General features: G+C 43.5%; 2 protein-coding genes across 17 annotated transcripts; both read right to left on the bottom strand.

Moving 5' to 3' along the window:
* Positions 1–2: 2 nt before the first annotated feature.
* Positions 3–13,617, bottom strand: LOC113031893 (uncharacterized). Of its 5 annotated transcripts, none has more exons than XM_080305323.1 (22): positions 13,445–13,617; positions 11,759–12,656; positions 10,694–10,755; positions 10,484–10,522; positions 9,893–9,987; positions 8,155–8,192; positions 7,852–7,968; positions 6,620–6,745; positions 6,347–6,535; positions 5,874–5,998; positions 5,220–5,625; positions 4,945–5,142; positions 4,782–4,872; positions 4,579–4,595; positions 4,061–4,183; positions 3,747–3,875; positions 2,574–2,702; positions 2,361–2,491; positions 1,404–1,674; positions 1,172–1,310; positions 956–1,071; positions 3–843 (listed from the first exon to the last, which is right to left on the bottom strand). In XM_080305323.1, exons 2-22 carry the CDS (start codon positions 12,500–12,502, stop codon positions 784–786), a joined length of 3,345 nt encoding a protein of 1,114 aa, XP_080161449.1. In that variant the 5' UTR covers positions 12,503–12,656; positions 13,445–13,617; the 3' UTR covers positions 3–783. The 5 variants fall into 5 exon arrangements, with proteins under 5 accessions (XP_080161449.1, XP_026040217.2, XP_080161463.1 ...); XM_026184432.2 differs by having other exon boundaries at positions 11,759–12,659; positions 13,351–13,490; XM_080305337.1 differs by having other exon boundaries at positions 4,782–4,869; positions 11,759–12,659; positions 13,351–13,490.
* A 506-nt stretch (positions 13,618–14,123) lies between these two features.
* Positions 14,124–25,707, bottom strand: LOC113031851 (uncharacterized). 12 transcript variants are annotated; one of them, XM_080305286.1, is made up of 23 exons: positions 25,577–25,707; positions 24,036–24,927; positions 23,018–23,079; positions 22,565–22,603; positions 22,076–22,176; positions 21,656–21,699; positions 21,436–21,552; positions 20,869–20,994; positions 20,537–20,785; positions 19,538–19,662; positions 18,291–18,765; positions 18,108–18,236; positions 17,851–18,033; positions 17,688–17,778; positions 17,484–17,500; positions 16,967–17,089; positions 16,623–16,751; positions 15,893–16,021; positions 15,680–15,810; positions 15,269–15,485; positions 14,946–15,057; positions 14,750–14,865; positions 14,124–14,646 (listed from the first exon to the last, which is right to left on the bottom strand). In XM_080305286.1, exons 1-23 carry the CDS (start codon positions 25,675–25,677, stop codon positions 14,593–14,595), a joined length of 3,762 nt encoding a protein of 1,253 aa, XP_080161412.1. In that variant the 5' UTR covers positions 25,678–25,707; the 3' UTR covers positions 14,124–14,592. The 12 variants fall into 12 exon arrangements, 11 of the variants coding, with proteins under 11 accessions (XP_080161412.1, XP_080161414.1, XP_080161410.1 ...); XM_080305288.1 differs by having other exon boundaries at positions 17,688–17,775; XM_080305284.1 differs by having other exon boundaries at positions 18,108–18,266; positions 18,321–18,765.
* Between the last annotated feature and the right edge of the window lie 373 nt (positions 25,708–26,080).

Raw genomic sequence — 26,080 nt, 5'->3', positions numbered from 1 at the left:
CAGTGGTTTTATTATTTTATTTTTCTAAAACATCAACAGAAAACTCCAAAAAAAGTGAGACTTACAGTTCAACATGTCAACCCAGGAAGTCGTGACGCCGTCATAGATCAAAGACTAGTTCACGATCACAGCCATTGATCTGTCGCTTCATTGTTTACAAACGTAACACTGATGTAGCGGTGAGACTGCGGTAAAGAGATGAAAATCGAGCCGTGACTAAATGGCACGAGACCAATGGTGACAGCACAAAACACTGGGTCTTTTATTTTGAAAATAACCAGATTATTTTAAGATCACGGAGGTAATCTGGAGTAAAATCACATTTTTATGTGACCTGCGTGAACTCAGGTGACGTGTAAGGAGAGTCCATCTTCAGGACGCTGTAGCTTAATCATGGGAAAGATCTGAGCAGAGGGGGAGTTGGGGTCGCCTGATGATTCTGTTGATCCGATGTTTTTAGATGAATAAAGAAAGTGATTGACAGCTGTGTAAACACCTGTACGGTATCAATTTTTTGTTTAGTTTTAAAATTGGGATCTTAAACACAGTATTCCTTTTCCTGACCGTTTAGACAGAAGAAGAACCAATAAAAGAGCTAATCAATACCTGCAGAAATGAAGCAAAAAAAAAAAAAAGGAGGCGTGGCTACAAACAGAGTCCTTCAGGGTTCAATGCCACAGAGCGGCAGCAGAAAGTCGCTCCGATGTGTGCTTCAAACGTTGCTATAGAAACAAAGATTTTTAAAAAAGTCCATCCACACTTCTTCCTCAGTTTCAGATGTTCTCACGGCGTTGTCGTCTTCACCTTCTTCTCCGCTTTGCTTTGCTCCTTCTCCAGGTATTTCTGAAAAACAAAAACTTCAGTTTGTTTGGTGGAGCCGTGTGTCAGATGTGTGGAGCTGATTCAGGCTCAAAGGTCATGTGTGGGTGGAGCTATGAGTGGGGCGGGTTCTCACCTGGAGCTTGTCGTAGTGCGCCTGGCTGCTGCAGTGCGTCTTCTTCGCTGTGTCTTCGTTGGAGTAAAACAGGAAACAGATGCGGCAGTAAAAACCTGCTTTCACATGTTCGACACCTGCAGGAAAACAATCGTATTGATGATGACGCCTTTTTTTTTTTTTTTTTTTTTTAAACATAAACCAGCCAACTGCCTGGTGATCAGAAAGTGTCCTCACCAATGGGCGTGTTGGGGTCGTACGGTGGAAGCGGCATAGACGCCACGCTGGGTTTGTTCTCAGCAGGAGGAGGAGCCTCGGTCTCCCCGCTCTGATTGGTCGATGTCTCCATCTGCTCCACCAGCTCCTCCTGTTTCTCCTGAGAGGAGAGAATTTGTTTAATCCAACTGTATTTTAAGTAATCAATAATCACGCCGTTATCGGTCATTAAAGATCTTCAGAAACGACTCACGTCCTCGCTGCTCCTCTCAGCAGAAACTTCAGGAACTTTCTCCGCGGCCGACTTTTCTTCCACCGCTGTCTCTTCGCTCACATCAGGGGTCTCCATTTCCTCCTCCTGCTGCTTCTCCTCCTTCTGATTCTCCACATCCTCCTTTTTCTCCTCCTCCACCTCTGGTTGGGCCTCCTCTTTAGGTTTCTTGGCCGGTGGTTCCTCAGCATCTTTCGAGAACTTTTGTGGCGAGTCGTCACTCGCTCTCTTCACGGTGTTCGGCGTTCGATGGCTGAGTGAACACAGTGAGATGAGACAGAGCGTTTAATGTGACACAAACACAAACTCCCAGCATGCACCTCAGTATGCTCTTCACCACAGCCTCAAAAACAGGACTGCAGATAAAACTGAACAGAACCTTTGGACTAACAAGGTGTGACCCTTGGTCAAAGCTTTAAAATGTGATGTTTCATCAACACTACAGAATAGTCGTCTGACCCGACAGTCAGCTGGTCCCAAGGCTTTCATAGAACCTCAACAAAGCTTATAAAACATCAGAAAGAGTTGTTTGACTTTTCACCATCGAATGTTTTTCTCAAAATTAGCAAACCAAAGAGTGAAAATCCCTGGCCGACATTAGAGGGCAGGCTCTCGGGACACTTCAACATAAAAACAGTATTTAAAGTTTAAACAAGTCGAAGTTTTCATGACTGAATTGTTTTTTAAGTTTTGTGATAATTTTTTTTGTTTCCTGCACAGTGATGACATCATGCACTCAGATGTCAGCCTGGAGATCATTCTGGAAATACAGGATTTTCCAGCAGTTAATGGCAGAAACATGTTCCAGCGACAGTTCCTGCTGCTTGTGGTAAAAGAGTGTTTCTAGATTGGTTGTAGTTTTTATTTGGTCGCCAGTCGAACAGCCGTTAGTGGTGACTCATGCACCCAGGGGCCACAGAAGACGACGATGACGCTCACCCGTGTTTCAGTTGCTTGTACTTCCTGCTCACGTAGATGGTCAGGCGCTTCCCGTTTAACTTTGGCGACTTCGCTTTATAATCGGCAGCCATCTTCTCGGCATCCTCGGCATTGTACATCTCGAGGAAACACTGAGGAAAAATGTTGGACAGTTTTAAAGCAGCAGTAATTAAACGGATTCAGTTCAGGCGTGCGGTTGCCCTGGTTCTGTACCTCTCTCCGGATCCTGTTCAGGAAGTACTTTTTGACCTTGCCAAATGGCTCGGCGAACTTCAGGATTTCCTCGTCTGTGTATTTGCTGTTGGGGAGCTGACCGATGTACACCACCTTGCTGGAACCGGACTGAACAGCAAGCAGAAAAGAAAACGTGATCAAATCAAAGAAAGGAGTGGGGGAAATTCAAAAGGTCTCAAAATTAATTCATTATAATCCTAAAGGCTGCCGTAAAACAGACGTTACTGATGCAAACTGAGCTTTATAGAACCTTAAATACACTCTGAATCAGTTAATCTAGCTCATAATCTGGATTAAGAGTATTTATATAAATCTCTTAATCCAGAGTGACCGTAGATTTATTGAGGAAGCATTGAAGCTATTTTTTTGATATGTGGAGAATTTAACTTCAGACACTTCCTAAGCAAAACTGACTATTCATCCACTGCCCTGTTGTCCATCGTTACCAACATGAAGCATACTGGGAGTAATCCTTGAAGCCCTTTTCTAAACTGGAGTAGTTGCTGTCATGTTTCAAATGTTATGAGGGAAAGAGTGTGAAATATACAGACTCTCGTGCAGAAGGTCAAACATCTCGCTTCGATGTTCACAATGTTTCAGACCTCGTCTGTATTTACAGGGATCAGAAATGACCTTAAAACTCAAGATGAGGAGTTCAGTTCCCTTAAATACTTTCTCACTCCATACTAAAAGTCTAACATGTTACAGTCAGATCATCAGCCTGCTTTTGTAGTTTAAAACTGGTTAAAAGAGACTCTGAGCAAATGAGTCTTCCGCTGCTTCTTTAAACAATCAACAAAATCAAGACAGTGCAAAGATGGAGGTAAGGCATTCCACAATCTGGGGTTAAAAGGAGATTGTGGGACCATTAACAGCCTTTGTCTTCTGTGGGGATATGAGATTTTGGCCATATCGCACAGCCCTACGAGAAGCTCAGAAATATACGCTGGAGATTAAAACTGGGGGCTGCCTTTATCTTCACCAGTTTTTTGGATTTTAGATGGCCGATGTTTCACGTGGTGCATTTCATTTGTTCGTGGCTCAGTTCTGTGACAGAGCAGACTCAGACACATGAATAGAGGTTTCAAACATGTCTGACAAAGTCAAACAAAGTCGCGTGGTGTAATGAAATAAAACCAGCCGAATGCTCACCTGGATGGTGGGGTAGCTCATGGAGTGACTGATCCTCACCGGCCGCCCGCACACCGACGCCGTGATGTTCCCGTTGTAGAAGTTGGCCATCGCCCGTGCTTCTTCTTCTGTGGCGAACTGAAGGAACGCCTTACAAGGGAGAGGAGACAAACAAAGAGGTGTTTAAACGGCACAGAACAAATGTCTGTAACGCGTACGCCTTAACCTTAAAAGATGCTTCACAAGTGACTGAAAGGAGCTCTCAGTTTTACTGATTTTCAAAATTAATCTCTAATTTTAAATATTTTAAATACTGTGAGTGAGTTCTGGAGTACCTCGGGTCTCAGGTCCAGCACCAGGTGTTTGACCACCTTCCCGAAAGGCTGGGCGAGTTTCAGCAGCTCGTTGAGGTACTGGTACCCTCGCCTGAAGCCGACGATGTTCACCACCCTCATACCCTGATGGGAGGAGCAAGAATTGAGGAATTCCAGTGAAACAGAGTGAATGAAAACAGGTTTCTGAACAAAAGTTATGTTGGAAATCTCAAAATGTCTGAAGCTAGCGCAATTACATACAAAAGCAAGGATATTATGGATCAAAAACCATTATTAATGCAAAATTTTCCTCTGTGTGGAGGTTTGAGCAAACACCATTATAAACATATTGATTATTATAAACTCAGAGTATTTATCAAAGTAAACGCGTCTGACGAAGCACTAAATAGAGTTAGAGTGACAGTGTGACCTCAGAGGATCAGATTTAGAGGGAGTGTCATGCAGCTGAGATGCAGTGATCCACAGAAACATGAAGTCAAATATTAAAGGTATCAGAGCGACGGCGCTCGGGTACGTACCCCTCGCCTCGTGTTGTCTGCAGAGAAGAGGAGACACAAACAGAGAGGAAGATGTGCGTTAATTTCAAACACCTTTTTGTTGATTGAAGACATCGTCCTCACATCCATGAAGGAAAATGACTTTTTAAGGAAAAGCTGGTGCTGCAGCACATTACAGGTACAAGTGTTAACTTTGATCTCTAAATATTGATCTGATCAGGTACCGATATTGTCCGACTCTCCATGGGCTTCGTCGTTGTCTTCCTCCAGCTCGTCCAGCGTCACAAAGTCCTCCATGTTCTCTGGGAAGTCCTGCTGGAAGAGACATCATTAACACACCTGTGCCACTCCTGGATTACAGACTGAAGGACAGAGCAGGTGCATCACCTCTTCTTCGGGTAGATCTCCCTCCGCTGCCTCTGGAGCCTCTGAGCTCTCTGCCGCCTCCATGTTCGCCTCCTCTTTGCTCTCGTGCTCCTCGGCCGAAGTTTCTGTTTCTGCCGCTTCCGTTTGTGGCTCTGACTCCGCCTCCTGCTTGACCTCACTCGTGTCTCCAGGTGTGTCATCAGTGACATCATCAGTAACCTGTGTGCAGTTCGGTTTAATTCCAGGAATCACTTTTGGCTTTAATATATTTTTCTTCATCTTTTTTGTTTTCTCACCTTCTCCTCCTCTTTCTTCTCCTCCTCCTCCTCCTGTCGAGCATCCTCAGACTCCTCTACCGTCAAATTCACAGACTCTGCTCCCTCTGACTCCTCCCCCTCTCCATCAGTTGCTGCCTGCTCCTCCCCATCCTCCCCTCCTTCCATCACACCTGAGACTTCCTTCTCCTCCTCCTCTTCCTCCTCCTCCTCTGGCTCTGCCTTCACTTTCTTCTCCTCTTTCTCTTCCTCCTCCTTCTTCTCCTCCTCCTTCTCCTCCCTCTTCTTGTCTTCTTTGGACCTGGAGGTGGATGATTTGGATAAGGTGGTTTTGGAGGAGGTCCTGGTTCCAGTGCCGGAGGAGGTGGAGTTGGCTTTGCCACTCTTCCTGTTCGAAGCGTCTCCTCCGCCCTTCCTTGCGTTCACACTGCGTGAAGCACAGAAGCATTAATGCATTACTGACTTAACTTTTCTTACTCAAGTTAGCTTTATTACTTATTTACTTTCTATAATTACTTTTTTTTGGTCAAATTTACTTTATTTTCTTTACTTGCTTTTTGTTAACTTAATCCAAGTTACAAAATTCTGTTAGTGTTTCCTACTGCACAGAAGAGGAAAGAGTCCTGCACCAGGTCACAGACAATGTCACGGCCATCACGCGTCTGAGGTACTCACTTGAGGGTTTTGTACTTGGTGCAGACATTGAGGCGGATCCGTCTTCCTCGGATGGTGAGGGGGTTCACAGTGTAATACTTCACCAGCATCTCTGCATCCTCTGCAGTTCCCAGCTGGATAAATGCCTGCACACATGGAAAGTCAGACTCATTTTAGCTCATGGAGGGCGTACAGGCCAATTTTGTGACCAATAAAAAAACAAAAAAAAACAAAAAAAACAAAAAACACACTTTCCACACTATCCACAATCACGAAAAGCAGCATTAAAAAAACATTAATGAATAACTGAATGTTAGTTAGAACTACCAGACCACATGGCTGACATGCCAGGTTTAAGCAACACTGGTGTCTGAAAAATTTTGGGGTGGTGGTCGAGGGATGAGAAGTTTGGATCCAGACAGATCCCTGCTCGACTTTTAAGGCTTCAAACTTTCCTTTTTGCTAAAGCTTAAAGTCAGCGATGGCACCAGTACCTGGTCTGTTAAGAAGAGGTGTTTCTCCACAACACCAAAGCGCTCAGCAATGGTCAGCAGCTCCTTCTTCTTCTCATCCTCGCGGGGCAGGTTGGAGAAAAAAACTACCTTGCTGGCTTGACCTTTGACCTCCCTCACAGGTCTGTCCATCAGTCGATCCATCGGTCGGTCCATCGATCGCTCGTCTTTCTGAGGGTCAAAAACGGAAACCTGTGAGGGTCTGAGTGTGTCAGAAAGCAGTGAGTTTTATTTAACCGGCGAGGGCAACATTACCTCGATGAACATGAGGGTCTGGGACAGGTAGAAGGAGATGGATTTGCCGTACAGAGATGCCGGGTGCTGTTTGTAGTAGTTCACCACATCCAGAGCTTCTTCATGAGTGCTCATCTCCAGAAAAGCCTGATGGACACAGATATTAGACTTCAGGTCTTACTGTGAAACAGGAAACAGGTCAGATCCTGTGGTTTGTGATCTTTAGGACGACGATACTGAAGCTTGGCTCGTTTCTGTAAAGTGTGAGGGCTTGGACTGAGCGATGGTCAAAGTTTTTCCTCTATACAGACTTTCTGGGGAAGTTTTTCCTTAAGTTCAAGTCACCCTTCTCTTTTTTGGTTTATTTGGTGCGCTTGTTTAAAAATCCTTCTGAAAAATCAACCCTTATTTGACCCATTTAACTTTATGAGTTATGTGACATATTCAGCTTAATTTAAATAAAATTTGTAGTTAACATTTTGTTCTTTTTTAAACTTTGATTATATTTGATCCAGACATCATTTTTTGCCATTTATGTAGATTTTAACTTGCTGCAGTCAGTACGTTATTAACTTATACTGAATTTTAGTTTGATTTTTATTAAGCTCACTTTGTTTTATTGAAGCATATATTATTATTATTATTATTATATTACAGCATTTTATTTAAGATGCGCTAACGTGATATTTCTTTTTCTCTCCTTTTTAAAAAACATTTTGAAAATTGTTCTTCTGAGTCAGAGCAAAACACAAATACTTCAAACAACACATCAAAAAAATTATTTGTATTTTCTTAAAAAGAAGAAGAAAAAAGAAAAAGTCCAGACATCTGACACATCTTCGACTGACTGACCTTCCTATGACTCATTAGTCTTCCCTTTCTGATTTATATTAAATTACATGAGTCGTCACATTTAAAATCAATCGCTACCTCCGACCCAATCCCGACAGAATCAGCTAACCTCGCAAAGCCCAGCAAAATCTTACCTTCACACAATGAATATTTCCAGTTACAGCCCTCAGAGTTCATAGGGGTGCTCAGAATTTTGCACTTTTAATTTGTGTTATTATTTTTACTTTAATTTCATGAGTACAGCTGGTTTCCACATCAAATTCATGTGAGTGTCCCAATCTAAAGCCAAAATCTGTTTGTTTTTTTGTTCCCTATGATTTTTAAAAATTATTAAAAGGTATTTTTTCCCTTCCTCAGATTTGAAATGAATGAAGTGGAAACAGCGAGGTGAGCTGTCCTACCTTGTTCTTGAGGATGAGGTGCTCCCTCAGGCAGCCGAAGCGCTCAGCGAAGGCGAACAGGGTCTTGTTGCTGAGAGGCTTCCTGTCGTATTTCACCACCACCACCCTGCTCCTCAGCTGAGGACACGACATTTAACACTGCTGCACCGTCACTGAAGCACCACAAAGCTTTTCAAAGATATTCTGGATGACGTGAACTTTTAAACAATGTGTTTGGCACAGAGGGAGGAAATATGTTTACTGAAACCCTCTGAAATCCACAGGGTCAGAGACACAGCAGGTGACACAAGCGTTCAGACTGACCTTATTCAGACCCAGCTGTCCAGGACCTCCACCTCCACCTGACACAGAAAAACACAATGTTTAGGCCACCAATTTAGGATCTTTTAAGTGACCAAAATTACCATGCAGGGTTTTTATTTTATACAGAAATAAACTTTTTAAAGGCTCTGATTACATTAAATTAGGGTTGTGCGATATGACCAAAATATCGCAAAAACATTTCCCATCCTGATAACACTTTATATCACAAAATAGCGCATTTTCTGTAAATGCTGTGAATCTCGGGCAACTCGATTTGCGTGAAGTATACCTGGAGCACACGACGCCTGAATCTATACATTTTTAGATAGAAGCTGTAATGCCTGCCATTTTCATTGTGAGTATTTATTACATGGCGTGCTGCTGGGAAAAGCCTGTTCTAATGTTTGAGTCTAAAGATTATTTTGAGCACCTGACTTCTCTTTTTTATCTGTGATGGTTTTTGTGCCCGAACATTTTCAGAGCAATTATTTAATAAGTAATGTAAGTCAGCAAGTAAATAAAGTAAGATAAGTAAGTACAGTAACAAAAGTATAGTAAGTACACTAACCAAATTAATAAGGTAAGTATAACAAGTAAAGTAAGAAAGCTGAGTAAAGTAAGCCAAGTAGAGCAACTATAGTTTATTTATTTTACTCACTAAAGTGATCACAGTAAGTAAAGTACACTAAATACAGTGAGTACAATAAACAGTAAATGAAGTGAGAAGAGTAAAGAAAATATGGTAAAGTAAGTACAGCTAATAAAGTGAGTAAAGTCTGACAAGGAAGAAAACAAATTACAGGAAGAAAAGCAAAAGTAAAACATGTTTAGTTTTGCTACTTATCTTACTTAAATAGAGTAAGTATGTACAGTCAGTAAATAAACAGAAATAGTAAAAGTAAAGTTAAATAATGAAGTCATTAAGTAAGACAAGTAAACTAAATAAACAAAGGAGTACACTGAGTACATTGAAAAAAGTAAGCAAAGAAAGTAAAGTTAACAAAGTACAGAGAGTTAAATAAGTCAGTAAGTAAAGGACGGTAAGAGTAAAACTACATTAAAGAAAATACTGGCAGCAGCCTCTGCCACCTCTCAGCCTCCTAGTAGATGCACCTATGGTATGAATTTCAAAATCCTGCATCACCTTGTTCTCAAATTGTTCAAACCTAAGTCAAGTCCATGAGAAAAATAAGAAAGCTCTGGCTGATTCATTCAGATAAGTAAAGTAGGTAACAAAACTAGGTGTAGTAAGAAAAGAATGTGCGTAAGTAAAGAAGGTAAAGTAAGATATGTAAAACAAGTACCGCTAGTAAATGAGGGAAAATAAGAACTAGGTAAGTAAGTAAAGTAAGTACAGTATGTACAGTAAGATAAGTAAAGTAAATAAGACAGACAACTAAGTATTGAAACAAAATTAAAGATAATTTACTCAATTCCTTTAATTACATAAGTATAGTAATTAAATGAGTATATTATAATAAGCTAAAGTAACTAAATTAAATTGAGTAAAAAGACTAAGCTAAGGATGCAAGTGAAGTCAGTACATTAAATGAACAAATAAATGTTCATTATATTAAAAAAAATGATGGATTTAAAATATCACGATCGGCCCTTTAGAATTTTAAAAAATACATAAGGACAAGTTAAGACGATTTATGTCCTGGAGTGGACTAAAACCTCCAGCAATAATGATAACAGTAATAATTAGAAGAAGAAAAGGCATCTGCATGTATCTTACCCCAGCTCGAGGACATCCCTCCCATTGGTCCTGAAGACATGGGGGCGGGACCCAGCAGCCCTGCAGACAGGTTGGGGGTCTCTGACAGACCTCCACTGGAAATAAATGAACTAGGGTGTGAGTCAGTTATCAAACATCTGGATTATTAGAACAAAATATAATATGATGTAATACAATATAAAAATTACTCAATTAGCACAAACAAGCTATAGAAGCTGCAAAGAGTCTGTGAACCCCAGAATTTGATTTTTTATGATATGATGTCTGATTCTCAACTGCAGTCTATCACAGATTTTACTTTAATTTGAAGTATTAAAGTATTTTTACTTCCAGTGTGTGAACAGACTGAAGTGTAATGTCCCCCTCAGTTGCCTGTAGCAGCATGTGGGCCGACTCTGCTAGTCCATGTCATGATTTCACTTCTGAGTGCTTCAATGACAGCACAAGCTAACTTAGAAATGCTAGTGCTATCATTGCTATCACTTAGCTTAGAAATGGAGTCCACAATTCAGTCATGATTACAGAGAGCAGCAGATGAATTATTTTCTACACTATAATTACTGTTTTGCTAACAGTATCAGTGTCTCTTACCCTCTGCCTGAGCCCATACCGGGATCCCACTCAGGATACCTAAAAGAAAAAACAAACAAACAAAAAAACATTCACACAATATTAAACATCTATTAAAGAGGGAAAGACCTCCGAGTTCAATCCAGCATAAACCAAGTAGGTGACACATCTTGACTGACTGCAGATGGTTTCAATGTTTTGGCTCACTGTTGTGTATTAAGAGCGACTCACATGTCAAGAAGCTGCCGTCTGTTTTCAGCATGGCGGAGTCCATTAATGTGTTGATTCCACTCCTACAAATACATCTAGAGAATGAGTGACGCTCAAACACTTTCATTTCCTAACATGGAACCTCTATATTAAAGGTCCAGTTCAAACAGTTATTAACCTTAAGTGGTTCATTCAGAAAAGCACCCAGGGAATTGTTTTTGTTTTGTTTTTTAAACTAAGTAAAAAATATATATATATATTATCACCTGTTACTTAAAGGGTATGATAAAATGGTTCCTGTACCGTTTTAAAAATTAAAGGAGTGCTTTTTAAGATCTTTTAGAAATGACTTAAAAAAAGAAATGAAAAACAGCATTTGATGCCTTTTTTCCAAGAAAAGAAAAGGGTAATGTGGATCTTTTTGGATTCTAAACTGGCTAGACAAAACAGTAACAGTCACTGATTTTAAGAAGGTTATAAAATACCATGTGTATATTTCTCAAATCTTTAGCAAAGGCTTGGGAAATAGAACATTTTAAGACCATTTTAATTCCTTTTTTAAAAGTTCATACTTAATGCCCCAGAAGAAACCCTGACACCACAAACTAAAGAAAAACAAACACAAGACCCCAGCTGCCAAAAGTCTCACAGGTTTAAAAGCTGCCAATTCGATAAGTCCATGAATGTGTGAGGAGCTTTAAATGTTTCATGTTGGAGACACAAGGAGCAAATCAAGATCCTCCCAGGACTTTGTTAAAGCTAATGAAGTGAAAAGATCAAGTATATCAGACTGAATGTGTAACATGAACAGCTTTACCAGCTCATGTGAACAGATACTAATTATAAAAAGAGATTTTTGGTTTAATTGGATGACCGCTGGAAAGATCCAAATCTAACTGGTCAATGCTGGAGAGCTTCAGCTGAGAAAATGGAGACAGGGAACATGCTGTGAGGAGATACAACAAGGAAATTATATGAAGTAAACCGGACCTGAATCAGCGCCTGTCACTGACTGAAGGAAGACTGGAGCTCAAACAATTACAGTTAGTCCGAGAAGAAAAGAGGAAGCAGGTTGGACGTACTCACCATGGTGGAATGAACGTCAAAGTCACAAAGAGAGCACACGTGGGGGAACATGGGGGGCATGACTCCCAAGAAGTCTTGGACTTTTCCGTTTGACGGGGAGCCCATCCTCCTCTGCATAAAGACGGGCTCAGACGGGCCCATGCCGAGCCCACTGCGGTGGGAAAGCTCAGAGTATGGCCTCTCTCTGCTCCCACCTCCACCTCCACCGCTGTAATTTAAGCCGTAGCCCCGGCCGGAGGAGACGTCCTGCAGGGAGCTGTACCCAAAGTCTGTGGAGGACTTGGCTGAACCTTGTCCCAGAGAAGAACCGCCCATCCTCCCCACGTGTCCCTCTTCCCAGCTTCCTCCTCGATACGCAGCATCAGAGGACATGGCCGCCCGCCGCTCTCCTGCTTCCCCCTTGCGACTCTTCAGCTGTCTGAGGATGTGTGGCAGCGTCTCCACACTGATCTCCTCCTCAGGGATTTCAGCCAGAGCGTCCAGGTCAGAGGGCGACAGCCCCAAACTGGCAAACAGCTTCATGGTGCTGCCAAGATTGCTGGTGCTGCCGCCACCGCCGCTGCCACGTCGGGACATCTGCCCGCTGCCGTCCTGGCCCTCCATGCCCATGCCCACACCCACACCCATTGGTCTGTTGGGACGCTGCTCGTTCATGTTGAAGTTCAAGGTTTCTGCAGCGGCCAGGAGCCCCCGACCCACAGCGAAGTGTTTCTGAGCACCGTCAGCCTGCGTCTTCTGAGACATGATATCAAAAAGTCTGTCCCGCTCTCTGGATTCAGCACAGAGAGCCAAGATAAAGAAGGAAACAGGTGCTGGAAAGGTCTTCAAAGATGACAGGAACTTAATGTGGTCAAAGAGAGCAGGAGCTCCTTTTCTTCTGTGGTGGCAAGTCTTATTTCTGCTGAGACACAATGAGGTAGAAAAAGCTTCAAACAAAGCCTCTCCTAAGAAAACAGGAGCCAGTGGAGGCCCTGAGCAACAGACGGAGGAGCACGACTCTGATCTTTACTGCAAAGGGAACATAGGAGGCGGTTAAAGGAGGAGAGAGAGAAAGATTCACCTCAGCCCAGCAGGAGGAACATGACCTGATGCAAACAGAGTGATGGAGACCGCCTCACTGAGGAAGAGAAACTCTGAGTCCACGAAAACATCGACAAGAGGCGAGATTACAACGAGCCTCTGAGTGAATCACAGCCTGACACAGACCAGGAGTAACATCTGTGCAGGTACAGTGAGAGGAGAAGGAAAGCTGCAGCAAACACGCCTACGGGGGAGGGGCTAACAGCTAAACTAAGCTAAATGCGCTAATATCATCCATAAACACTACTCTGTTTAGCCTGACATGTTTTAACTAAAAGCATAGATAATTAAAACTAGGCGTCCAAAAGTGAGTAAAAGCAGACCGACAATGACTCAGACAAGCTGTGTAGCTAAGGTAGCTAACATTGCTAACACACGTCGCCTGCTACATGCTAACACTAGAATAGGTAAAACCCTTCAATTATCTGATATTTAACGTGCAAACTGTACATGAAGCTGTTGATATATAACGTGTATAATGAGGATTAATCTGTAGACACAGACGCTCTTACCCTTTCTCCAAAACCTTTTAGATCAGTTATTTATGAGCCTGCGTGAGAGACAACCGCACACTACGAAGTATCGCGATATTTCGTCTCAACTCACAGCGGGTTTTACTGAGGTTTCTCCGCTCTTCGCGGTTCTTTTTCTTCTTTCTAGTGCAAATAGAGGGCTCGGCAAGTTCTTCTGTCTTTATTACTAGTTAATTAAACTACTCTTATCATCAGCAAGACCGAAGAGCTGGAAGGACAGTTAGGGCTTGTGAATAAAGTTTAAACAATGGACTCTCCCCCCGTGCTCCGTTTAATGGTACGTCTCAGTACGATCACGTGTCTGAATGTAACGATCAAACAAAAGGTGTCTGTTCAGTTTGTATGAAAGCTCAAAAATCTGCAGCCAGTTTTAAATACATCATTTAAATACATCATCTTGAATGTCATCTTTTTGTAATTTTAGGATAATAAAAAATAAGAGGAGAAAGGAAATAAATCTCCTTCGTTCGCATTTATTTTAGCTTCACAGGTTTACTTATTTCTGCTTAAACATCTTGTTTTTCTGAACAGCAGCATCAGTCAAACTAGAGGAAGGTAGTGAGGAAAACTGTTGAGAGAATGAGGTTGATTACCTGGCAGAAAATAATCCAGGTAGATGGATCACCTGATCAACCGGGTAAATTACAGTGGAAGCCCAGCCAACCACATGCTGCCTCATGCAGAAGTAAAATTTTTTGCCCTTTATGTGGTACTGAAACTGAAAATTATCAAAGAAAAACTGATGTCTTTGAAAAAAAAAAAAAAATCTTTTTATTATTTTTGGAACAAAAAACTACAAAAAAGCTAACCCTAAATAAATAAAAATACAAGATAAAAATGTCTATTTTAACAAAATTCTAACACATTTTATTGAGAAACCAAGAACAAAATCAAGTCCGTTTCAGACGTTAAACAAATATTCACATCTATGAGTCTTAAAAAAATAATTTATTGTTCAGATGTTAGTTTGAAAAACCAGATGTTTCAAAAATCAAAGGAAAAACCTGCACAGGCAAAATGTTTTTATACTGTTTGGTCAACATTTTGTTTTGTCTAATCAATAACATAACTAATCAATAACAGAGTCTTTGAGGCTTTAAGCCCACAGAGCAGCAGCAGGAAGTCACTCAGATGTGTGTTTCACACATGGCTAAAGAAACAAAATTAAAACCTTAAAAAAAAAATCTGACATTCACGTCTCTTCCTCAGCTTCAGGTGTTCTCAGGTCGGCAGCGCCTTCTTCTCTGCTTTGCTCTGCTCCTTCTCCAGGTGTTTCTGAAAACAAACATATGCTGTAATGTGGGCGGGGCAGTGTCGCATATGTACTTCAGGTATGTTATAATGTGGCTAGGTCTAAGGTGTATCATTATGTGGGCACCTGCAGCTTGTTGTAGTGAGCTTGGCTGCTGCAGTGCATCTTCTTCGCCGTGTCTTCGTTGGAGTAAAACAGGAAACAGATGCGGCAGTAAAACCCCGCCTTCACGTGTTCAATACCTGAAATAGTAACAATGACGATGATGACGGCGAGTTTTTTTTTACGTGAACCTGACGATGACCTGGCGAAGCTTTCTCACCGATGGGTGTGGAGGGATCGTACAGCGGCAGGGGCAGAGACGCTGTGCTGGATTTGTTCGCAGCGACAGGAACAGCCTCTGTCTGCTCATTCTGATTAGTCGATGTCTCCATCTGCGAAAATAAAAGAGAAAAACAAAAGATTCGTCTTGTTTACCTGTTTTATTTCAAATCAAAATTTAAAAACAAAGTTTCCCCATTGTTAGCATGTTAGCAATTAGCTCAAATCTCTGGTCAGTTGATGGAAAGATGTTTAAATGAATTCGATGTCACCGAAGTCGTCTTTGATTGAACGTTTCAATAACGAGCTGTACAAACGACTCACGTCCTCGCTGTCCTTCAGCTTCTCAGCACCCAAATTTTCATCCATCACCGTCTCTTCACCACTGACTTCACAGCTCTGCACTTCCTCCTCCTTTTTCTCCTCTTCCTCTTGTTTGACCTCCTCTTTGGGCTTCTTCCCTGGAGGCTCCTCGCTGTCATGGGAGGATTTTAGTGGCGGGCTCTCGCTCGCTCTCTTCTTGGTGTTCGGCACTCTATGGCTTAATGGACAGACGTGATTGAGGGGTTCAGAGGCTTCAGCTTAAAGCAAAGTACATCCACAAGCTGTAAAAGACAGGTGTCATCTCCAGGTTTACATTTAGATAAAAGGCCTGAAGACGACTGCTGCTGTGAAGAGAAACTAATAAATCAGACTCGTGCAGCGAGCACACAAGAAGTAAAAGAAGAAACTCACCCGTGTTTGAGCTGCTTGTACTTCCTGCTCACGTAGAGGGTCAGGCGCTTCCCGCTGAATCTCAGTGGCTTCGCTTTATAATCGGCAGCCATCTTCTCTGCGTCCTCGGCATTACACATCTCGAGGAAACACTGAGGACAAGCATCAGACGGCTTTAAAGCAGCAGGAGTTATGTGGATTCAGGTCGGACGTGCATTTGTCCCAGTTCCGTACCTCTCTCCGGATCCTGTTCAGGAAGTACTTCTTGACCATCCCATATGGTTCGGCGAGCTTCAGGACCTCCTCGTCCGTGTATTTGCTGTTGGGGATCTGCCCGATGTACACCACCTTGCTGGAACCGGACTGAACAGCAAACACAGAGAAAATGAGCCCACAAAGAAGAAAACAAACACCGACTGTCCTCATACGGTCGTGTTTCTTTTATCTGACAAATGTCACAAATATCACATTTTTACTGGCCCACAATAATCTGGAACACTAATAACATCCACATCTTCTCTGATCCTGCTTCCTGTCACCGATTTCCAGTGTAAGTCACAATTCATTTTAGTTTTACTATAAACATAAAGCCCAACACAGCCAGGCATCTGCTTATGTAGCAGACCTGCTGAAACCTTAAAACAGCAGTTTGATCATCTGATCAGAATCTTTTAATTGATCCATGATCTTATTGTAAATCCAGAGCCGATCACACTTCGAGGTTGTAGCTCGTAAACATTGGAACAGCTGAATCTGGGGTTTGTTTTAAATGACTGCTCAAAGATAATTTTACTTATTTATTTTTTATATTTTAGCGTTAACCAATGACCACTGCAGTCTGGCTAAGGTGTATGTATTTAGAACATTTTAGACACAAACCTTATTCTCAGGTTTCAAATTTTGTAGAAATTAATAAATCAGATGAAAACATAACATGGAGGTTAAAAAAATTTAAATAAATCACCTGGATGGTGGGGTAGCTCATGGAGTGACTGATCTTCACCGTCCGCCCGCACACTGACGCCGTGATGTTCCCGTTGTAGAAGTTGGCCATCGCCCGTGCTTCTTCTTCTGTAGCAAACTGAAGGAACGCCTGAAGAGGGAGAGGAGACAATGCGATATTCAAAAATACTTTTCAGGAAATATCCAACTACTTCAATTGGATGCAGGTTCGTTTACCACTTCTATATTTACCACTTCTCCAAATTTGCATTTGGAACATTTTTCAACTGATGTTTGAAAAAGTTGCTTTACTGGTGTGATACAAATGTCCAGGATTAAACTTTCACTTAACACTGAACAGAGTACCTCGGGTCTCAGGTCCAGCACCAGGTGTTTGACCACCTTCCCGAAAGGCTGGGCGAGTTTCAGCAGCTCGTTGAGGTACTGGTACCCTCGCCTGAAGCCGACGATGTTCACCACCCTCATACCCTGATGGGAGGAGCAAGAATTGAGGAATTCCAGTGAAACAGAGTGAATGAAAACAGGTTTCTGAACACAGATTATGTTGGAAATCTCATAAAATGTCGAAAGTAGTGCAATTTCATATAAAACTAAAGTTATTGTGAATCAAAAGTTCAACTGCAGTTGAACTTTGTCAATCTCCCCTCACTCACAAACTATTTGAACTATTCAACTTGAGGGAGTCATTAATTCACCAATGAGCTCTCCACCCTTCAGTTGTAAAACAATAGACCACAGAAAAGGTCAAAATATTTCAAATGTATTAATAAAGTGAAAAACTGAGATTCTTGAGATGCAGTGATCCACAGAAACATGAAGTCAAATATTAAAGGTATCAGAGCGACGGCGCTCGGGTACGTACCCCTCGCCTCGTGTTGTCTGCAGAGAAGAGGAGACACAAACAGAGAGGAAGATGTGCGTTAATTTCAAACACCTTTTTGTTGATTGAAGACATCGTCCTCACATCCATGAAGGAAAATGACTTTTTTAAGGAAAAGCTGGTGCTGCAGCACATTACAGGTACAAGTGTTAACTTTGATCTCTAAATATTGATCTGATCAGGTACCGATATTGTCCGACTCTCCATGGGCTTCGTCGTTGTCTTCCTCCAGCTCGTCCAGCGTCACAAAGTCCTCCATGTTCTCTGGGAAGTCCTGCTGGAAGAGACATCATTAACACACCTGTGCCACTCCTGGATTACAGACTGAAGGACAGAGCAGGTGCATCACCTCTTCTTCGGGTAGATCTCCCTCCGCTGCCTCTGGAGCCTCCGAGCTCTCAGCCGCCTCCATGTTCATCTCCCCTTTGCCCTTGTGCTCCTCGGCCAAGGTTTCTGCTTGTGGCTCTGACTCGGCCTCCTGCTTTACCTCACCCGTGTCTCCAGGTGTGTCATTAGTGACATCATCGGTAACCTGTGTGCAGTTCGGTTTAATTCCAGGAATCACTTTTGGCTTTAATATTTGTTTCAACTTTTTTGTTTTCTCACCTTCTCCTCCTCCTGTCGAGCATCCTCAGACTCCTCTACCGTCTCCTTCACAGACTCTTCTCCCTTAGGCTCGTCCTCCTTCTCCTTGCCATCAGGTACCTGCTCCTCCTTCTCCTTGCCATCAGGTACCTGCTCCTGCTTCTCCTTGCCATCAGGTACCTGCTCCTGCTTGCCATCAGGTACCTGCTCCTCCTTCTCCTTGCCATCAGGTACCTGCTCCTCCTTCTCCTCGCCATCAGGTACCTGCTCCTCCTTCTCCTCGCCATCAGGTACCTGATCCTCCTTCTCCTCGCCATCAGGTACCTGCTCCTGCTTCTCCTCGCCATCAGGTGCCTGCTCCTGCTCCTCCTCGCCATCAGGTGCCTGCTCCTGCTCCTCCTCGCCATCAGGTACCTGCTCCTCCTCCTCCTCACCATCAGGTGCCTGCTCCTCCTCCTCCTCGCCATCAGGTGCCTGCTGCTCTTCTCCGTCCTCCCTTCCTTCCATCACTCCTGACACTTCCTCGTCCTCCTCCTCTGTTACCATCTTCACTTTGTCCTTCTCTTCCTTATTTTCCTGTCTGCTCCTGGAGCTGGATGAGGAGGTTTTGGAGTTGGAGGACTCGGCTCTGCCATTCTTCTGGCTCGAACTGTCTCCTCCGCCCTGTTTGTGCTTCACACTGTATGAACGAGTGTGTATGAGTTTAAGCTTCCATGTGTATCCTGACATATATACACTGTGTTAGCAGTTAGCCAGCTAACACCACCTCTCATAACGAGGTCAGAGATGATGTTCAGTTTCTAACTTTTAATAAAGAGTTGGGTTTGCTCATTGGCTAATCTGGAGCTACTTCTGCTGACACCCTGCTGTTTTCAACATGACGTCTGCTATGATCTACGAAAGCTGAAATATCATGGATCAGCTGTGCTGCACCAGTTTAAAGTCTGTGACACAGAGGAACAGGAACAACCATTGGTACCCTGCATGTTTTCTTATAATTGACTTGACAGAACTTGAAAAAATGCATTCTGGGTACATTTTCACAGCTCGTATCACCACAATTTAGAGCAGGGGTGTCAAACATATGGCCTGGGGGCCAGAATCAGCCTGGCAAACACTCCAATCTGGCCCACTGGATGGCTTTGGAACATCTGGAGGAAGATCTTTAAGTGTCTTTTCATAAGTTTTGCAGCTTTAACTACTGATACAGATGCTCCCCATACCCGTCCATTTTTCTTATATTAAAATATCTCATGGATTAGATACATAGTTATGGTTCTGCACATCGGCAGAAAGGAGAGTTCTGGTCAGGTAACTGTCTTTTATGTCATTTATTTCCCACAACCTCCAGTCAAAGGGTGTATCTGTCCCTTTCACTGCATTTCATTCATGTATGTGTTTACAGTTCCTACACCATGTCATGGTAGCAGTGTCTGAAGCCGGGCACTCACTTGAGGGTTTTGTATTTGGTGCAGATGTTGAGACGAACTATTCTCCCATTGAAGACGAGGGGGTTCTCGGTGTAATGATTCACCAGCATCTCTGCGTCCTCCACAGTTGCCAGCTGAATAAACGCCTGGACACACAGACGAACACAAAAGCAGCCATCATTCAAACTTATTCACCTTATCACAGACTATACTCAGCCAAATCTGATCTCCACACTTTCTGTAGTAATGCTGGCATCACATGAGCACTCAAAGAGTAGCAGTGTTTCTTGCTCTGTCTTGATGATGGTCAATCATCCAGGTAAGTAAATCTCCAAAAGTTGATTCTGTTCATCTGGACGTAGCGTTTTGTGGGAGAAACGTTTCGTCACTCATCCAAGTGACTTCTTCAGTCTCAGCTGACTGCAGGTTTGCATAATGACTGAAACCAGGCCACTTAAGGAACAATGGGCTGGGAGGTCAGTTCCTTAATCTTAATTATGCAAATTCTCATGACCATTGATCTACAACCACTGACCAAAGCTCACTGATCAAAGACCACTGATCAATGGCCATGAGTACCATTCACAGAGAGTTGGGGAATGGCTGCAATCACAGCATTGTAAGATGGTGAAAGATGTACCCTTAGGCCCCCTCCTCGATTCAGAGATGGTCTTTCCCTTTTCACGTAAATGGCCTCCTTGACTCCGCACTCAAACCAGCGTTCCTCCCTGTCCAGGATGTGCACATCCTCATCATTGAAAGAGTGTCCAATGGCCTGTAGGTGTAAATAGACTGCAGAGTCCTGACCTGACGAGGTAGCTCTTCTGTGATGTGCCATCCACTTCGCCAGAGGTTGTTTGGTTCCCCTGATGTATAAGGCTGTTTATAAGGCTGGGGAAACCTGCAGTCAGCTGAGACTGAAGAAGTCACTTGGATGAGTGACGAAATGTTTCTCCCTCAAAACACTACGTCCAGATGAACAAAATCAACTTTTGGAGTTTCCTGCTCTGGTTTATTTACCCGGTCGGTTAAGAAGAGGTGTTTCTCAACCACACCGAAGCGTTCGGCGAGGGTCAGCAGCTCCTGTTTCTTCTCGTCCTCTCGGGGCAGATGGTAGAAGAAGACCACCTTGCTGCCTTGACTTTTGACCTCTTTCTCAGGTTTGTCTATCGGCCGCTCCACCCGCCGGGTCATCGGTTGGTCCCCTGGTCGGTCTACCGGCCGCTTTGTCAGTCGGTCCATCAGTCGATCCATTGGTCGCTCGTCCTTCTGCAGGTTAGAAACAGAAACTTCTGAGGATCTGAGTCTGTGGGGAAGCGGTGAGTTTTATTTAGCAAGCGAGGGGATGTTACCTCAATGAACATGAGGGTCTGGGACAGGTACAGGGTGACGGGTTTGCCGTACGACAACGGTGGATGCTGCTGGTAGTAGTTTACCACGTCCAGAGCTTCTTCATGTGTGCTCATCTCCAGAAAAGCCTGATGGTCACAAAGATTAGACTTCAATGCTGAAATTCAGTTTTCCTCAGAGAGGTTTGCTTTAAGTTTCACAACCACGTATTTAATGTTGTTATTACTGGATTATATTTAGACTTCTTTAATCCCCAGCTATCTATAGTCTCTTATCACAAGCTCAGTCTGACTCCATTTCTACCATCTTGGACTGCAGCTGGTGCCAGCAGTCCTCCTCCTGGTGTGGAGATCCTCTGTGAGTGGGTTCAGCTCAGCGAGGCTGCGAAGGAGAATGAGTACTACCAGCTGCAGTTTCAGATTGAGGAGATGAAGTTCATGTGCAGGATGAAAGAGTGTGAGGCAGCTGATTGTATTGTTCAGTTACATTTATGAAGAAGAAAGTTTAACTAATGTCTACATCTAAGTTAGAAGTAACTGAGGTGGAAACAGCGAGGTGAGTTTTCCTACCTTGTTCTTGAGGATGAGGTGCTCCCTCAGGCAGCCGAAGCGCTCAACGAGGGCGAACAGGGTCTTGTCGCTGAGAGGCTTCTTTTCATATTTCACCACCACCACCCTGCTCCTCAGCTGAGGACACGACACATAGTCTTTACTGAAACGAGCTGAGCTCTGCAGAAATGAGCTGATCCACAGGAAGACACAGCAGAGAGACAGAGGAGGTCAGACTCACCTTATTCTGTCCCAATGAACCGGAACCACGTCCTCCACCTACTCCTGACACACAAACACACCGATGTTCGCACATGACCAAAGACAGATTTCAAAAGGTGTCTGCAGCTTTCTGAGGGCACTAAACAGCTGGGTCTCTTAACCCTCACCCACTCTTTCTAATGGCTCTCTGTATTTACTGTACCTGAGCTTTTTAACCATTTTTATCCCAAAGTCAGCAAGCGTGGCACATAAATGTAACACTGAGCTCACAGGAGAACCAGACTTGATCAGTTGGAAGTTAAAGACTTGACGTCAGCTGTCTGAAACCATCTTTATGAATAAAATAGTGACTCCCCGCACAGAGAGAAAGTGACAAATGACTTAAAATAATACTAATAGTATTAATAGTGATAAAATAAGACATCTGTGGGTCCCTCACCTCCACCCCAGCTCGAGGACATCCCTGCCATTGGTCCTGAAGACATGGGGGCTGGTCCCAGCAGTCCTGCAGACAGGTTGGGGGTCTCCCAAGGACGACCACTGGAATTAAAAACATGAGATCGTCAGTTATCAGACACCTGGATTATTAACACACAACACAAAGCTTTGTTAACACCAGGCCACAGAGACAGTGTGTGAACCCTCTGGAGGCAGGAGAGTTTCTGAATCTTTATCTAATCTAATGAAGCCCATCTGACCAAACAGGAAGTTGCCTGTCAGGTGTACAGTATGCTTGCTGCTCTCTCTGCTGCTGTGGCCCATACATGACATACAATGCAAACAACAGAAAGACAAATCAGTGCAGGACAATCTGTTTGGGCACAGCTGTCAGTAATAACACTTTTCCGAGGTTAGGTCGAGGTCCTTTAGGACTCTAAATCTAACATCTCAAACACTAAATGAGGAGCTTAATGTTAGCATCTCTTACCCTCTGCCTGGGCCCATACCAGGGTCCCACTCTGGATACCTGAAAAACAACATTCAGTGTTACACATCTGATAAAGAGGAACAGACCTCAAAGGAACATTTAGTCAACAACGATGAGCTGAATGATTACAACCTCCTGCTGAGGTCAAAGAGAGATCGGTACTACGGAACAGGATTTCATCTCATTCGTGTAACTTCAGGGTTAACCTTAAATTTTCTGTACTACAAAGGTCGGTTTACTTCTTACCAGGTACGTCATAAACTAATCTGACTAACGCCAGAGTCATCCCCGTCCAGCGCTGGGATTTTGGAGGGCTGCACAGGAGCACGTTTGCGTTGGTTTGGGTACTGAAACTCTAAAAACCAACCTAATTTCTTCTGATGTGAACATGCTGTTAACAGATTTATAACTTAATCTGTTTTGGCTCACTGTTGTGTATTAAGAACAACTCACATGTCCAGAAGGTGCCGTCTGTTTTCAGCATGGCGGAGTCCATTAACGTGTTGGTTCCACTCCTACAAACACAAACAGAGCATTACTGACACTCAACAGGCCGTTTCTCCTAAAATACAACCTGTATATTAAAGGAACAGTTCACACAGTTATTAACCTTCATAGCGTCACCCAGACAATCACTTAGGACCAGATTTACTAAGAATTTAAATGCACTTCATCAGGTTTCCATTTTAAAACCAAAAATTCATGATTAAGATCTTTTTAAGACCTACAAAAACGAATAATTCATTATATTTTGTGTGCAATAATCACTATAACAGACAGTATTTGATGCTTTCTTAAGCCATCAGTGACAGTCATACAGGCAAGAAGAGCTCACCCGCATATCTTCAAACCTGCTCACTGTGTGACTTTGGTCAGTAGATTACGAACTTCCTGTTGATTTTTGGTAAATTATGTTTTTGTCAGCATTGAAAAGAACCATGTTAAAAATTTTTGCTTTAAAGCCAAAAAGTGTACATTTCTTCTCAGAGAGAATTTAAATTTCCAAATTCGAGTGATAATCGATTAAATCCTTCTTTCTCACTCCTGACACCACAAACTAAAGAAAAACAAACACAAGACCCCTGCTGCCAAAAGTCTCACAGGTTTAAAAGCCGCCAATTCGATAAGTCCATGAATGTGTGAGTGTGAAAAGTGAAAAGATCAAGTATATCAGACTGAATGTGTAACATGAACAGCTTTACCAGCTCATGTGAACAGATACTAATTATAAAAAGAGATTTTTGGTTTAATTGGATGACCGCTGGAAAGATCCAAATCTAACTGGTCAATGCTGGAGAGCTTCAGCTGAGAAAATGGAGACAGGGAACATGCTGTGAGGAGATACAACAAGGAAATTATATGAAGTAAACCGGACCTGAATCAGCGCCTGTCACTGACTGAAGGAAGACTGGAGCTCAAACAATTACAGTTAGTCCGAGAAGAAAAGAGGAAGCAGGTTGGACGTACTCACCATGGTGGAATGAACGTCAAAGTCACAAAGAGAGCACACGTGGGGGAACATGGGGGGCATGACTCCCAAGAAGTCTTGGACTTTTCCGTTTGACGGGGAGCCCATCCTCCTCTGCATAAAGACTGGCTCAGACGGGCCCATGCCGAGCCCACTGCGGTGGGAAAGCTCAGAGTATGGCCTCTCTCTGCTCCCACCTCCACCGCTGTAATTTAAGCCGTAGCCCCGGCCGGAGGAGACGTCCTGCAGGGAGCTGTACCCAAAGTCTGTGGAGGACTTGGCTGAACCTTGTCCCAGAGAAGAACCACCCATCCTCCCCACGTGTCCCTCTTCCCAGCTTCCTCCTCGATACGCAGCATCAGAGGACATGGCCGCCCGCCGCTCTCCTGCTTCCCCCTTGCGACTCTTCAGCTGTCTGAGGATGTGTGGCAGCGTCTCCACACTGATCTCCTCCTCAGGGATTTCAGCCAGAGCGTCCAGGTCAGAGGGCGACAGCCCCAAACTGGCAAACAGCTTCATGGTGCTGCCAAGATTGCTGGTGCTGCCGCCACCGCCGCTGCCACGTCGGGGCATCTGCCCGCTGCCGTCCTGGCCCTCCATGCCCATGCCCACACCCACACCCATTGGTCTGTTGGGACGCTGCTCGTTCATGTTGAAGTTCAAGGTTTCTGCAGCGGCCAGGAGCCCCCGACCCACAGCGAAGTGTTTCTGAGCGCCGTCAGCCTGCGTCTTCTGAGACATGATATCAAAAATTCTGTCCCGCTCTCTGGATTCAGCACAGAGAGCCAAGATAAAGAAGGAAACAGGCGCTGGAAAGGTCTTCAAAGATGACAGGAACTTAATGTGGTCAAAGAGAGCAGGAGCTCCTTTTCTTCTGTGGTGGCAAGTCTTATTTCTGCTGAGACACAATGAGGTAGAAAAAGCTTCAAACAAAGCCTCTCCTAAGAAAACAGGAGCCAGTGGAGGCCCTGAGCAACAGACGGAGGAGCACGACTCTGATCTTTACTGCAAAGGGAACATAGGAGGCGGTTAAAGGAGGAGAGAGAGAAAGATTCACCTCAGCCCAGCAGGAGGAACATGACCTGATGCAAACAGAGTGCTGGAGACCGCCTCACTGAGGAAGAGAAACTCTTGAGTCCTCGAAAACATCGACAAGAGGCGAGATTACAACGAGCCTCTGAGTGAATCACAGCCTGACGCAGACCAGGAGTAACATCTGTGCAGGTACAGTGAGAGGAGAAGGAAAGGTGTACCAAACACGCTTTACGGGTCGAGCTAACAGCGCTATGATGTCTACGTTGTTTAACCTGACATGTTAACTAAAAGATTAAGTACGCTGTCATTAATGAGAAAAATGAAACCAAAAACGACTCAGATAAGCTGCGCAGCTAACTTTGCTAACATACATGTCCTCCTACCTGCCAACACTGGCATAGCTAACAGCCTTAAGTTATCTGATATTTAACGTGTAAACTGTGGATGAAGCTGTTAACTGTGCATTTACGTGTATAATATGATTTATCTGTAATTACGGACACTCTTACCCTTTCTCCAACACCCGATCGCAGCTGATTAGTAAATAGCACGAGACGGGTGACCAAACTAGAGCATGTGAAGTATCGCGATGTTTCCTCTCCTCCTGCATCAGGCGGTGTTTTTGTTTCTGTTCGCTGCTTAAACGTTTTCTATGAAAATAGCTATTAACACAACACACACTTAGCTCCTCTATATTAATAATTTCTCTCAGGTTCTCTTATCACTATAGAGGATATGTATTTGGTTTAAAAAATGGGTTTAGGCTTGTTAAATCAGTGGATTTTATAAACTTTCGGAGGAAGGCGGGCTTTCAGAGTTTGGACTACAGTTTGGACTACAGTGCTGCATTCAAGGTCAGAAAAGGTGCCAGCACCTAACGTGATGAAAGCCCTTCTCAAATTGAAAGAATTAGATCAATTTACAAAACAAACAAATATGCTGGGTGTGAGTGGATTTCCAGATAAAAAAACAACTACACAAGGACTGCTCAAACATGGACTTTCTTATCCTAG

The sequence above is a fragment of the Astatotilapia calliptera genome, chromosome 2, assembly GCF_964374335.1.
Source record: "Astatotilapia calliptera chromosome 2, fAstCal68.1, whole genome shotgun sequence".
Classification (NCBI taxonomy): Eukaryota; Metazoa; Chordata; class Actinopteri; order Cichliformes; family Cichlidae; genus Astatotilapia; species Astatotilapia calliptera.
The sequence above is the reverse complement of the archived record's forward strand: the minus strand, read 5'-3'. Positions and strand labels throughout refer to the sequence as shown.